Source organism: Hippopotamus amphibius, chromosome 3 (genome assembly GCF_030028045.1).
Source record: "Hippopotamus amphibius kiboko isolate mHipAmp2 chromosome 3, mHipAmp2.hap2, whole genome shotgun sequence".
NCBI classification, from domain to species: Eukaryota; Metazoa; Chordata; class Mammalia; order Artiodactyla; family Hippopotamidae; genus Hippopotamus; species Hippopotamus amphibius.
In genome coordinates this window covers 106363573-106379388 of record NC_080188.1, presented here as the reverse complement: position 1 = coordinate 106379388, position 15816 = coordinate 106363573, and the positions used below count along the sequence as shown (strand labels likewise).

At 36.6% G+C, this 15816-nt stretch overlaps 2 protein-coding genes across 2 annotated transcripts; both read left to right on the top strand.

Annotated features, from left to right (window-relative positions):
* Window positions 1–4490: 4490 nt before the first annotated feature.
* On the top strand, window positions 4491–5432 carry LOC130849282 (olfactory receptor 5D18-like). Its single transcript, XM_057728056.1, has one exon. The coding sequence runs from the start codon at window positions 4491–4493 to the stop codon at window positions 5430–5432; it is 942 nt and encodes a 313-aa protein (XP_057584039.1).
* A 6797-nt stretch (window positions 5433–12229) lies between these two features.
* Window positions 12230–13210, top strand: LOC130848543 (olfactory receptor 5L1-like). The gene has a single exon (XM_057727007.1). It carries the CDS (start codon window positions 12230–12232, stop codon window positions 13208–13210), a length of 981 nt encoding a protein of 326 aa, XP_057582990.1.
* The last annotated feature ends 2606 nt before the right edge of the window (window positions 13211–15816 follow it).

Below are 15816 nucleotides of genomic sequence, written 5' to 3'. Positions count from 1 at the left end.
ATGGGAAAAGTCACTTGGGGGAAATTTTGAACCGCTACAATCATTAAGAAACAGGAACAGGAAGCACATACTTTCTAGAGAGCTTTGTAGAGGAGCCTGTCTTCGCTGTCCTCCTTCATAGTGGTGACCTGAACAAGTGTTTCCTGGGAGTGTAGGAGCAGAGGGGCTCTTAGAGTTTTCAGGTACATGTCTCTCTGCTTCTGTAAGTTTTTGGAAGAATTGTGCAAGGGAGAATAGGCAGGTATTTAAACAAAACTGAATTGAAAAGAATTAAAGTGAAGCTTCTGCAGAAACAGAATCAACAGCTCCAAATCACATTTTAAAGCATGGAAAAAACAAATGCTGAATCACAAGAGGAAAAAGAAAAAAAACGTGGGAAGAAATTATGAGGATAAAGATTTTAGATACCATGCTTCTCAGGTTTAATGATAATACAGATTGTTTAATCTGTATAATAGTATCATTTGGGAGATAAGGAATTAGATATTTAATTTGCACATAGGTTAGACAGAAGAACATGAAAATCTATCTGAATCAAAAAAAAAAAAAGAAACAGAAAGAAAAGGTAGTGGTTTATGCACCTCCTGTCACCTCCCAAGGAACATTAGACAGAGTCTGAGACATTTTTGATTGCCACAACGGAGGGACCAGGGGTGAAGGTGCTACTATAATCTAGTGGATGGAGGCCAGATATTTTGCTATACTGGTACCATGTAGCGGGTAGGTCCCCATAAAAAGGATAATCTAACTCAAGATATCAATAGTGCCAAGAATGTGAAACTCTGAAAAATATTACCAATAAAGAATTTTATAATAGTGATAATTGACTTGGAAATATTGCTTTCTGATCGATCCTTAAATCTTTGGATATCTCAACATATAGGACCATAAAATGTTTTCACTGTTATATGGGACCTCTTGCCTTTAGTGCTGAAACATCTGGAACTATGTGGTTCTAGTGTTGTAGAAACAGAGGTGACCTTATCAGAAATATTAGTCTGAGAAAGAAGTCTTCATTATAAAGGAATATGATTAAGGGAATTTCTGGTATGCATGAGTTAACAGTACTAAAACAAAGACAGCTTCAGGTGAACTGGGATGTGCTGATCCCATAGCACTCTGAATTATCCACATTGTTAATATCTCACATAATTGTCATCATACATTTGTCACAATCTTCTACACAGCATAGGAAATGGACAAATGAAGAGGCAACAGAATGGGAAATAATATTTGCAATGCAAGTATGTGATAAATATCCAATAAGTATAGAAATAACTCATACAACCCAATACCAAAAAGAAAAAAACAAAACAAACAAACAAAAAACAAACCTAGTAGCCTAACTAAAAACTTAACTCAAGATATGATTGAAACGTTCTTTTCTAAGAAGATGTACCAATGGCCAGTAGGCATATTAAAGGAAGAAAAACATGCCCAAGGTCGCTAATCATCAGGGAAATGCAAATCAAGACCCGAGTGAGACATCAGCGCACACCTGTCAGGATGACCATCACCAGCAAAGGAAAGCACGTGTCGGCAAGGATGCAGAGAAACTGTACACTCGTGGTAGAGATGCAAAATGGTGCAGCTGCTATGGAAAATAGTATGTAGATTCTTCACAGTATAAAAATTAAATAACTATATGATCCAGTGATCCTGCTTCTTGATATTTTTCCAAAGAATTGAAACCATGATTTCAAAGAAATACTAGCATTCCTGTGCTTACTGCAGAACTATTCACAATAGCCAAGATGTGGAAACAACATCTAAATGTCTGTGGATAAATAAGTGGATAAAGAAAAAGTGGCATATACATAAAATGGAATACATTTCAGACTTAAAAAAAAGATGAAATTCTGCAATGTGTGACCACATGGATGAACATTGAAGATATTATGCTTAGTGACATTGGCCAGTCACAGAAAGACAGATTCTGTATGATTCCACCTCTATGATGTATCCAATGGAATCAAAGTCATAGAATCAAAAGTCGAGTGATAGATGCCAGAGGCAGGTGGAGGGAGAAAGGGGAAGTTATAAATCAATAGGCATAAAGTTTCAGTTGAACAAGTTGAATAAGTTCTAGAGATGTAGCGTATACACATCATATCTGTAGTCAACAATACTGTTTGGTATACTTAAAATCTCTTAAGGGTGTAGGTTTCATATGGTGTTCTTACCACAGTAAAATGAATATTAAAAAAGAAATATTGGTACATTATGATCACTTAAATCTAAATTTTTTTAGATTCCAATATTTTTTTCCCATTAATACCCTTTTTCTTTTCTGGAATCCAGTCCAGGTACCACGTTACATTAAGCTGATATAGCTCCTATACCTCCTCTGGTCTGTAACAGTTTTTCACTCTTTTCTAGTAATTCTTGGCTTCGACAATTCTAAGGATTACTGGTGAGGTATCCTGTAGGATGCTTCTACATATGGGGTTACCTAATGATTTTCTCACATTAACCTGGGATTATTGGTTTGGGGGAAAGAATATAACAGAGGTGAAGTTTTTCAACACATTATATCAGGGGGTAAATGATATCCACACTACACCACTGGTGATGGTCACCTTTATTTTTTGCTTCAGGGAGTCAGGTAATGTCAGTCACATTTCTCTAAACTTGTATGCGAGATTTGAAATGCAGTTAAATTGATGACAATTATTTCTAAATTGTTGGGTTTTTTTCCTTATTTAAATTCTGTAGTTTATGTTTTCTTTCATGAATAAGTGTTATTTCAATAATTCAATATCTAAAAGTAATTAATGGAATAAATGTGGTGGTGGAATAGAGGAAACACTTAGAGGGACTAAATCATTTTCCCAAATGAATATTTAATTTTGTAAATATTTCTGCTTTAACTCTCAATAAATCACAGTAACCTAAGAGATGGATCTTCATACTTCTGCCTTGTGGTTAGAGTGGAAGTTTGGAGGGAGAGGATTATGCCTGGCATGTTAGAGTCATTCAATTAGCATTTGATAATGATGGCTGCTATCCTTACACAATCTTCATAATTGTAGGAAAGTATTGGAGTGATGAAGGGGCTGAGAGAAGTGACTTTAACATATAAATTGATGAAAACCCACAGAACTGTACAATAGAAAGAGTAAACCCTTATGTAAACTATGGACTTTACTTAATCATCATGTATGAACATTAGTTCATTAATTATAGCAAATGTACCCATTAAAGCAAGATATTACTAATAAAAAAACAAAACACATATAAATTCTCAAATGAAATGCCCCTAATGCTGCTCCAGGTTTTCGAGGACATAAGAATTACATCAGAGAATGGTGATTAATTTTAATTATTTATCTTATGGCTTTAAGAGAATGACAGAGCAGATAGTCTTCAGGCTGTATGTCCCAAAGGTTGTGACTCTAGATATGAGAACGTATGCATCCCTCCCAACGAGGAGAGGCCAGGAAAGGACATTTCTTGGTTAGAATCTTTACTGCAGATAGTTATTCTTTCTGAGAGAGAAAATTTTCTTAAATCCCTTTCTCATCTCATCTTAATGCTGCTTTCTAATACAGCTCTGAGGTATGTACACTCTTTGGACAATTTCCCAGAAATTTAAAGTCTCTAGTTTGTCATAAAATAAGAGTATAGTCATGAATAAAGGAAATATCTTAGTATCTAGGCCTTGAACATGGATCAGAGTCTATTGTAGAAAAATGGATAATTGCTGGGACCCTGGATCAGGGTTCAAGTCATAGATGTGTAAACTGTTCCTTATTTGCATGTTATAGGGAAGGTCAAAGATCTCCATTCTAGTCTACAAAGAAGTAGATTAGATTATCATTATCATTTGTTCAACTTTATTATTCCTCAAGTGGTGAGAGGGAATTGACAACCAGGACTCCCTAAGTTGAGAAGAACACTCTCTGAAAAATTAATTAAGATTTATTTGACAACAGATTTAATGAGTCTGAAACAAAAACAAGTACTAAAGTGCTATCTGGCATTAACAATAAAGGCACAAATGTAAAGTGTTAGGGGTTTATTCCTAATGGCACATTGTGAACATATGATGCAAAAATTAATTTGTTTAGAAATGTCTCATTTTTGTTTTCAATTATAGGACTGACATAACCAGTAATTATACTATGCTAGGTTAATCTTTCATGAATTTATAATGTTTCAGGAGACCTGAAAGTGTTATAGGAGGATTTCATTTAAAATAACCCCGAATCCCTTGATTACATATTTTTATTTCTAACTTTTAAACATGAGAATTAAAAAATTCAGTAATTGTATTGCTTTACTTAAAGAAAAATTTTAAATAGTTATTCTTTTCAAGATTTTAGACATTTAGCATATCTTGCATGAAAAATACATAGAGAAATTCTGAAAGAGATATTTTGTTTCATTTTTTAGTCTTCGTAAAAAGTAGTGAACCTAGTGTCTTATATCACCACTTTCCTTAATATTTTTGTTTCCAGGACTGATCTACATTCTGACAAACGGAAATGATGTTACTGTTAGAGACAAATAAGAGCAGGGCCATGTTCATTCTCTTGGGCTTCTCAGATTACCCAAAGCTGCAAGTCCCCCTCTTCTTGATATTTCTGGCCATCTACACTGTCACTGTTGTAGGGAATCTTGGGATGATTGTAATCGTTAAAATTAATCCCAAACTCCACACCCCCATGTACTTTTTCCTCAGCCACCTCTCCTTTGTGGATTTCTGTTATTCTTCCACCGTTGCTCCCAAGGCCATGGTGAACCTCGTGGTAGAAGACAGAAACATTGCATTTGTAGGCTGTGTGGTACAGTTCTTTTTCATTTGCACTTTTGTGGTGACTGAGTCCTTTTTATTAGCTGTGATGGCCTATGATCACTTTGTGGCCATTTGCAACCCTCTGCTCTACACAGTCGTCATGTCCCAGAAACTCTGTGCTATGTTAGTTGTTGGATCTTATGCCTGGGGAATAGCCTGCTCCTTGATACTCACATGTTCTGTTCCCAAATTATCATTTTGGGGTTTTAACACAATCAATCACTTCTTCTGTGAGTTCTCCTCCCTGCTCTCCCTCTCTTGCTCTGATACTTCTCTCAGCCAGGTGCTACTTTTCATTTTTGCGACCTTCAATGAGGTCAGCACACTCTTTATCATTCTCCTGTCTTATGTATTTATCGCTGTCACCATCCTCAAGATGTGTTCAGCCAGTGGTCGCCGCAAAGCCTTCTCCACCTGTGCCTCCCACCTGACCGCCATCAGCATCTTCCACGGCACCATCCTCTTCCTCTACTGCGTGCCCAACTCCAAAAACTCCAGGCACACAGTCGAAGTGCTCTCTGTGTTTTACACAGTGGTGATCCCCATGTTGAATCCCCTGATCTACAGTCTGAGAAATAAAGATGTCAAGGATACGATCAGCAAAATCATGGACATGAAAGTTTTTTCTTATTGAGCATATTAGTCTAGTAGAGTTCATCCTTGGTATGCAAATAAAGCATGTCTGTAAAGGTTGGTTTTTCAAGATAAATTTAAAATTAATGAAGAGTTAATGCTATAAAATAGATAGAATTTGGACTTTGGTGCAAAGAAACTAAACTTGACTCTGTTTCTTACTCACTGGGAAATAACAAGCAACCTCTCAAATATTTACTCTTTAATCCAAAAAATTGAGACAAAATAAACTAATCTGATTGTGACGATTAAAAGGCAGTATAGATGCCATGTGGAATGCCTTCTATAAACTAAATAAGGATGAATTTCATCCTCCTTCATTATACCTGGAGTGGACTAGGCCACACATGCAATTCTTTTATAAAAGTACAAATCACAGTTAAAATAAGACATAGTCTTCATCCTTCAAGGAATGAAAATCCAGAGTTGAGAGGAGGGCAGTTAAGAAAGTGACCATTGTAGAAAGCAGAAAATAGTAAGTTTCACAGAGCATTTGAGAGAAAGAAAAGTTTTAATCCATTTAGAGTCCTAAGTGAGATGCATTCTTAAAATAGATGTTATGTAAACTTGGCCTTGGACAATAGAAAGAGTTTTAGAAGACGTTTCAGTAAGGTAGGAGTTTCATTCAGGAGACTAAAGCATGACATAAAAGGAGGTGAGAATATAATACTGAGTCAGTGATCCAACAAAATTTTTATTGAGTAAATATTGCATGATGCATGTGTATATGTATATGTGTGTGCTTGTTTTTTTGTACTGTGTATACAGGCTACTTGGCATGAATGAAAGTTGATAAGATACGATCTGTATTTGAATATGTTTTCAAAAGAGCGCCAATATGGCAGCATGCAAGCTACACTAGATTTCACCAGAGGCTTAAAAAATGGTAGACTAGCTCTCAGAAAAGCTTCCATGCAAAGAAGATGCATGATGAGTACCTGCCCAACCTGCAATTCATGCCAATATGCTGCCTATGAAGACACTAAAAGCATGATCAATTCTTTATGATTTTTTGTTTTCTGAACATAACATCTGTATCCTTCTCAACTAAACTCCAACCATTAAAAATAAAAGCACTTGGAGTTGCCCTAAGAGTTGAAAACTTATTGCTTTATAACCATACTCAAAATAAAATGTCAACGAAGCAGTCATTAGGTTCTATTTAATCTGGCAAATTAAAATATGAGATCTCTCACATTAATAACTCATTTTTGCTTGAATGAATTGTACACCCTTCTCCTTCCCTCTACTCAATATGTCTACGTGGGACTTTCCTAGTGGCACAGTGGTTAAAAATCCCCCTGCCAATGCAGGGGGCAAGGGTTCAAGCCCTGGTCTGAGAAGGTCACAAATGCTGCAGAGCAAATAAGCCTGTGAGCCACAACTACTGAGCCCACGTGCTGTAACTACTGAAGCCTGGGTGCCTAGAGCCCATGCTCCACAGCAAGAGAAACCACTGCAATGAGAAGCCCGCACACTGAAATGAAGAGTAGCCCCCACTCACTGCAACTAGAGGAAGCCTATGTGCAGCAATGAAGACCCAACACAGCCAATAAATAAATAAACAAACAAACAAATAAATCTTTAAAAATATGTCTAGAGAAATTTCCCCAATGTCTACTTATTAATAGATGAAAATAATGAGAATATTTGGTTGTATTAAAGGTAGGTGGGAATAGAAATTGTGTCTGAAATTTTGCTGAAATAGGAATGACACACATATTTCAACCAATTTCTCACAATGTTCTTTCATCAATTTTTTTAAAGTAATGCATTAAACAAAAGTAGATTGCCTTCCAATTTTGTTGAAGGCTAAAATTTTGGAGATTATATCTTTCAGAAGGACTTGTTACTCAATGAGGTAGATTGCAAATATGGTCCCAATTCTCCAGTATCCGGGTATCCATGCACCTTTCCACTCTTCTGATTAAATGGTCAAATTAGTTCCTCCATTTGTTGAACATAAGACACTTTTGTGATTAGCTTTGGCTAACAGAAGGCAGCTGAAGTGACACTGTCCCAGTTTTAAGACTCTCAGAGGCCCTGTGGCTTTTTCATAATCTCTTGGAATTTGCACAATCCCTTAGAAAAGCTGCCATGTGAAAAAACACAGACTAGCACATTAGATAGTAAGCAGAATAGCCCACACCCCATCCCATGAAACAGCATCTAGCCAACCTCCAGACTTGAGTGTGAGGCCCTCTTAGTTCATCTTAACCTGCCAAGCTGGTATCATACACAGAACCAAACTGAGCCAAGATCAGTCATATCAGGATCAGAACAGTGGAGCTAACTTACTGCTCATGTGTTAGTGATCCCTGCAACAAGCAGCTCTTGTTTGGGTGGGATATTTTATATTTATTTATATATTTATTTAATATTTTAATTTTTTGTATTGGAATGTATTTGATTTACAATGTTGTGTTAGTTTCAGGTGTACAGCAAAGTGATTTAGTTATGCATATAAATATATACATATAATTTTTCAGAATTTTTACCCATATAGGTTATTACAGAGTATTGAGTAGAGTTCCCTGTGCTATACAGGAAGACCTTGTTGATTATCTATTTTATCTATAAATAATCAGCTGTTTTTAAGTCATATATTTTGGAGTAGTTCGTTATGCTCTCTGTAAAACAACTGACTTTCTTAATTTCTGATGTTATCACAAACACCTTGCCAAGTCTTATATAGCAAGTAAGCATATGTATTCTTCCACTTAGGCAACTGGATTAAAGCACACAATTAAAAAGCTTAGAAAATTGTACATATTGTTGATTTCATTGAGTCTTTCAAGGCAATACCTATTAAAGTATTTTCTTATGTGGTATATATATGGTTAATCAAAACCTTACAACTTCATATTTATTATTATTAAACTTATGGATAAGACTGCAATTACATATTTATATTTAAATGAAAAAACTTGCTCTTTCTTATATCTAAGATAAATAGATAAACAAAGCAGTTTTCTCTGAGTGGGTTTCTCAGATGATATAAAACATCACCACTAATGATGCTCTTTATAAATATTCTTCGAGTCTCTCATGAGACTTTCTCCTTCAAGGGAATGCATTTTGTGGCGATAGTTTCAGGGTGTACTGAGAACAACAGTAAAAAATAGATGCTCACATAGATGCTATCATCATCAATCTACTAACATCTGCTTTCAGAATATCACCCTATTGTCTAAAACATGTCTAATGCCTTTATTCCAGCGGGGTTTGGGTGGGGGGAAGATACATAAACCAAAGAGAAACAAGGAGTCACACCATGGGTTTGAAAAGTCTTGATTAAAGCAAACTTCAGGCTTCATGGAAAACAATATTTCCCAGTGTTCTTATGTTTTAGGTTTTGGAAGTTTGCTTATGATTTTCTAGTTGGGGTAATTGAAAGAGTAATATATGAATGGATAAGAGGAATCCTTGTTCCTGAAAAATGAAAGAAAAGGAATGAGAGTGCTGGGTGGAAAGGAGATGTAAAAACACTTCTTGATCTAGGTAAATTATCAGATTGATCAATTTTAGGGAAACACGTGTAGGTTGTTGGGAAATTGGAAACCAATTACCTGTAACTACTTATACTCATGGAATTCTTGAATGTTTGGTATATCCAAGGGCACAGACCACAGACAGTCATTTGAACACTATTGGTTTAGGAAGATGTTATGTAGTCAGATAAGGAGAAGACCTGGGAGAAACCCTCCAGGAAACCCATTAAAAGGCCTCTGCCTTGAGTACGGTGTGTGCCATCTAGCACCGTTCAGTAGCCCTGCTCGTCCTCACAGGGCTGGATGGGTGGAATAAACCAAAAAGCAGCATGTGGGCTCATTCTATCAGTGATTCCATTTATGACTGTGCAAGTTACAACTGTCTGTGCCTCAGTCACCTCGTTAGTAAAGGTGCAGAACTGTACTTAACCTCACTTATTTGTATAAAGATGAAATGTGTTGATAGTTCTATTCAGAAGAGTACACAGCACATAGGAAGTGGTCAGGAAGTGTAAGCAGTTCCTCAGTAAAGGAGGTTCATTATTCCCACCCCTTTCTGGTATTTGGCAAACTCTATTGTGACTTCAGACCCTATGCCCTCCAGGAAGGGGCTTTGAGTGTAAGACAAGCAAAGTTTATAAGACCTAATCGTATATTTCATTATTGGAATCTAGTCTCTGGCTCACAGAACAATGTTTGGATGTAGCATACAATGCTCTACAGTCCAGCATAAACTCTGGAAGGATCATGCCGCATTATAATAACATGTACCAACTAGGGGCTGTTTTCCCCCTCTATTTGAATCTTATAAAAGTCATTACTTAATTGTTTGAGTCCCAGGATGCTGTTGTCTCCTTGATACCTTGTTGATGTCCCACAGAGATCAATGACTGGTTTTGGAAGCTTAAGGAACATGGGCTCCGGGGATACACACGCATGAAAACATAAAGCCTGTAACACTTTCCATCACAGCATCTTCAGACACAGTGGAAGTAATGCCTATCAACAGGTTGCTTGGACAACACACTCTTTTGGGGGGAATGGATTGAATGATATTTCCTGGGGTCCAGAAGCTTGTTTGTATTTTTTCTCATGAGGGTAATTTATTATACACATATATAAGAAAAGGAGGAATTGTGAAAGAGGGCAGTGGTATTAGACATTTTTAAAAGTCTGTATTTAGAGAGTGTTTTAAGAAATACCAAGTTTTGAGCACTTCTTTATTAATGTATTTTCCCTTTTGGTACAGAGAAACAGTCTCAATGGGAAATACAAATTATCTTGTAACAGCTGTTAGTGTAAGATGGAAAAGAGTGTAAACAAAGTGGGAAGAATGCTTGACTTCTCTCTCCTTCCCTCTTCCTCCTCTCTCAGATTGACTCCATCCATCGAACCTGGGAAAGACAGCAGGGAGGTTCTCCAGACAGTCACTGTGATGCTGAGGGTGGTAGTGAGGGGTCCTCAGGACTGTTCATGGAGGGGTATGGACATGTGAACAACCTCTGAAGCAGAAAGGACAGGACTTACTTTGGCCTTGTGCCAAAGGGACTTTGAGATGTCTCTCCATAGCAGGTTTCTCAGCCTTGGTACTATTGACATTTGGGGACAGATCTTATTCTGGTGTTTGCAAGTGTTGTGGGTATGTGTGCAGGATATAAGTGGGGAAGGAGATTCTGTCCTCTGCCTTGTAGAGTGTTTAGCAGCATCCTTGATCTAACCACTAGATGTCAGTAGCACCCCTTCCTACTGTGACAACCAACACTGTCTCCAGACCATGCCAAATGTCCCCTGGGGATCAAAAATACTCCTGGTTAAGAACCACTGCTCTGTAAGTAGTCAGCAGCCTGATTTTTCATCTTGAAACGTAGAAACAGGAAAAGGTTTTCAAAATTATGTACTACTTTGAAATCAGGAAAAGACAACTCACTTTTACTGGCCATTGAAGAGAAAAGCTGTACCATCAAAATGATTATTTGTTTTCCAACCCGTATATCTTAATTCACATTTCCTTCACCTCTCTTAAATTATTTGAAGAACCAGGAAAAAGCCTGGCTTGTTTGGTTTTAGCCCAGATCCCATATCCTCCAGGAATAACTGACTGGTGCCACTACATCATTTTATGGGTACAAAGGATCAGGAGAGAGAAGACATGAGCATGTTCTCACCCCTGTTGTCATTTTCTACATGTCAAAGGCTTTGAATGTATCTCTCTTTTACTCAAAATATCACACCACCTCGTAACATTTATGTTTTGTGAGAATTTAGGCAAGTTTCTGCATGGCTTTTTTTAAGTAATTGGAATAAAATATTTATGTTTCATGGATGTTTTGAGAATAAAATATACACAGTGACTTATGTATAGATATACCTTAGTCTACCTAGGCAATTTGGCATTCTAGCTTTTAACTTGCCATTCTATCCTAGTCATTCTTCAGGTCATTAAAAGTTCTTCAGAAAGCTGCATAATTTTCCATAATATATATGTACCTTAACTTTGATGCTATTATTTGACACTTTATTTCTAAGTTTTGGTATCATAAATAATGGTGCAATGCAGCAACAAACATTTGTGTTGATTTCATATTCACAATTTAGATTCTTCAAATAGATGTAGGTTGTGAATTCATTTGTCAGATAGGTCTTCATATGGCTTCAGAGTCACAGTTACAGAAAGTTTAGACCTGAGCAACAATTGTCTGAATAAAGACTAAAATTGTATAGCATGATTTAAAAATTGCTAGGCTAATCTTATAGAAAAAGATGCTAAAATATAGTACAAAAACTCATTTATCTATCTAAAACAAAATATAAAATAAACCCTTGTGGGTTAATAATCTTAAATAAGTATACTTGTTATCATTTCAGCAGAAAAAGGAAGTGTTTCATGCAGTATTCAAGAAAAATATTCCCAGTATCCAAATTTTTTCATAACTGATTAAACGGCCCCCAAGTAAAAAAGGTATTTAAGTTTAATTTTTAAATATGGCTAATTAAATAATATTTGATGTCTTTCTAATGATTCTGTTCTAAACTCCAAATTATGTTGATACATGCTTTCGTGGAAGTGAATGATTTCATTTGATTTGTGAGTTAAAGAGTCAGCTCTATGCATTTGTGTGATAAAATGTCTGAAATTTTCCTAAACTTCACAAAGGCAATGTCCTATTTCTTTGCTAAAAAAAAAAAAAAACAATGACTCTCTTTTACATTATCATTTCTTTTTTAGGAGAGATGCAAAACTGAATTTGGGATGATATAATGGAGAATAACCATTAATATTTTTCTCCAACCCTGATAAAGTGGGGACATGGGCAAGGAAAACTGCACCACTGTGACAGAGTTCATTCTCCTTGGATTCTCAGATGCTCCTGAGTTGAGAGTCTTCCTCTTTCTGGGGTTTCTTTCCATCTATGGAGTCACGATTTTGGGCAACGTAGGCATGATTGCCCTGATTCAGGTCAGCTCTCAACTTCACACCCCCATGTACTTTTTCCTCAGCCACTTGTCCTTTGTGGATTTCTGTTACTCCACTATCATCGTGCCAAAGATGTTGGCTAACATCGTAAACGAAGACAAAACCATTTCCTTCCTGGGATGTGCTGTGCAATTCTACTTGTTTTGCACATGTGGGGTAACTGAGGTCATCCTGCTGGCTGTGATGGCCTATGACCGCTTTGTGGCCATCTGTGACCCACTGTTGTACATGGTCACCATGTCCCGAAACCTCTGTGTGGAGCTGGTGTCTTGTTGCTACCTCTGTGGGACTGTGTGTTCTCTGATTCATTTGTGTTTAGCTCTTAAGATCCCATCCTACAGATCAAATGTGATCAACCACTTCTTTTGTGATCTACCCCCTCTCTTGTCTCTTGCTTGCTCTGATGTCACTGTGAATCAACTGCTGATATACATTGGGGCCACTCTCAATGAGACCATCACCATCATGGTCATCCTCACCTCCTACTTGTTTATCCTCCTCACCATCCTGAGGATGCGCTCTGCAGAGGGAAGGTGCAAAGCCTTTTCCACCTGTGCCTCCCACCTCACAGCCATCGTTGTGTTACAGGGAACAATCCTTTTCATTTATTGCCGGCCCCATTCTGACAATAGTATAGGCTCTGACAAAGTGGCCACGGTGTTCTACACTGTAGTGATTCCCATGCTGAACCCCCTAATCTATAGTCTGAGGAACAAGGATGTGAAAGAAGCTCTCAGAAAAGTGGTGAACTCAAAAATACTTTTCAGTGGGACTCTAGGTCTCAAATTGGAGGCTGGTGGAAGGGCGAAATGATGGGCTGCAGTGTTAGAAGGGAAAGAATAGTCAAAAGATTGATAACTATGAGTGTTTCTTTTTGACTCACTTATCTTTGTACTTTGTACCTTGTCAATTTACAAAAGCAGGATTGAGAATATTTCAAAATTTGCTGCCTACTTCTTTGTTTTTATTCAATCTAAAATGTTTTAAATTTGTCTGGTTAATGGACTGTTAGGACACACATTTAGTTTGCCCTAAAACTTTCATAAGTTTAATAAAGAACTTAAATTTTATTTCTGTATTTATTATGGAAACTATTATCTTTTTCAAAATTGAATACATTATAATATTATTCAATGAAGAAATCACCTTTGAGTTTATACACAGATGAGATTCCCATATGTGTATATACCCTGTTTATTGTTTCTTTAAGCCTTCATTTATTACTGTTTGTTGTCATCGCAGGGTCCAGTGTTTAGGGAACTTCAGATATCATTATAACTGAAAAATGGAGACATTGATAATAATTATATAACAGAAATCTTAAGAAAATTAAATTACAGTTCATGTGCAAATAGCTTAGAATAACCCCAGCACATAAATAGTTTTCTGTGTGTGTGTGTGTGTGTGTGTGTGTGTGTTTTGCACTCTATTTTATTGCACTTCACAGATATGGAGTTTTTTCATAACTTGAAGGTTTGTGGGAATTCTGCATTGAGCAAGTATATGTGAGCCATTTTTCCAATAGCACTGCTCACTTCATGTCTCTGTATCACATTTTGGTAATTCTTGCAATATTTCACACTTTTTCAGAGGAGTATGAAAAGAATACTATGTCTTTATTTAATGATTATTAACTTCAGGAGGCAGCCATCATTCTTGATGTTGGGGGGATAGGGAAGAGTTATGCTTACCAGAATCTGAGAACTTGGAAGAAGTGCTTTGCTCATCTGGTGTGAAGCCCCTGAGGAAGGGCCATGGCTCTAAGGGTATCTGGCCTTTAAGGCTGACTTATGACTGGACAGTTTGCAGACCCCTGGAAAGGCATCCTAATTGTGTTTGGTCCCAGGGGCATGCCAGACTGCTGCTCTGACCTCTGAAGAGAATATGATGAGAAAATGGGATAGGAATTAGAAAACAAGGAGAAATTCCTTTCTTCTCTTTTCCCCATTTCTCTTTAATCTTCCCTTGTTCCTCCACCCTTTCCATTTTTTCTCCCTTTGGTAGAACCTATAAGGAAGCCCTCTAGCAAGGGCAACTGGCCATTCAGCTTGCAAGTCCCAGCAGCAGCAGCACAACCCAAGAAATAGAAGGGGAGACATGAAGGTCTGACAAAAGGCAACAAGGAGCTTGCAGTTTGGGATGCAAAAAAAGATTCTTTTTATCTCCTCTCACCTCACTTACAGTGTATAAGTTTCTCTATAACTGAACACTCAAATGTGCCTCAAGACTCTTCACTCTTCATTTAATTATGTTAGTTACAGATGCACTTGATTCTTTATAACATTTGTAAACCAAACATGACAGAGGGTGGTCATCACCCCTTAAGTTCTCCCCATGTAAAATTACATGGTTCCTTGTCATGTATTAACTCTGTTGCTTTCCCTACAATTTCTATAAATTAAGGAGTCATATTTTTCTTGGCTGATTTTAGTCTTTGTAAGATGAGGCTCTCCTGGGCAACTCATTCTAAAAGGAATCTTAGTCATCAAATAAACTCTCTCAGCAGATGGTAACACTGGTGTTTAGCTAGAATGGGAAGGGTGACTCAGAATTGGAGAAAGGGTATGGCAGAGGCATAAACTACTGAACCACAGAAATGTAGATATAGCGTTAAACAAAGTTTCTGTATTTTATTTTCTTGGTTCAAATATAATGACGTTTTCAAAGTACATAAATCAGCAAGAAAAAGTGTATAAACATTTTTCTCTGTAATAATATATTTTGAATATAAGGCTTCAGAAAACATCCTAATGTTAATTTTATCCAAGAGATAGTTTTACTTTCTGTATCAACCTGAGAATTAGGGACAAAAGAGACAAACATAAAAGCAGGAAGACACATTTAAAAATAGAAGCGTTTTAATGTTCAATGATTTTCGACTCTGTTCTGTGAGATTTCTGTTCAAACACTTTGCTCACATTCCTACTAGATGTTGCTATTTTTCATAAGGACTTATAAGAAATCTTACATTTTGAAAGCTTAATATTTACAAAATACCATAATTTGGAAATGTAATTCAATTTTATGTATTAGGCATGCTTTTTGATCTGTAGTTTACATTTTTATGTATTTATATTCATTACCTGGCAATTTGAAGTATAAATACAGTGAAAATAAATCCTGCTCCATTCTCTATTGTATCTCAAATGGTATAATATTTTAAACTTCAATTTTAGTAAGCATTAAGCTTATTGGGTTTTGTTTATTTCTTTGTTAAGTGAAGGATGATTACAAACAAATGGTCCAATTTCCCTTCCCAAACCATAGACTAGTGTTACAGCATCTGTTACTGGCAATTCTTTCCTTCCCTATTCCTATGTACCATATACAGTAACATATATTATGCTCTTTGACTAATTGTATGCTTAGCATTGATCTTTCTGTCAGACCCTGAGTGAATCCTGCAGTCATATCTGTAC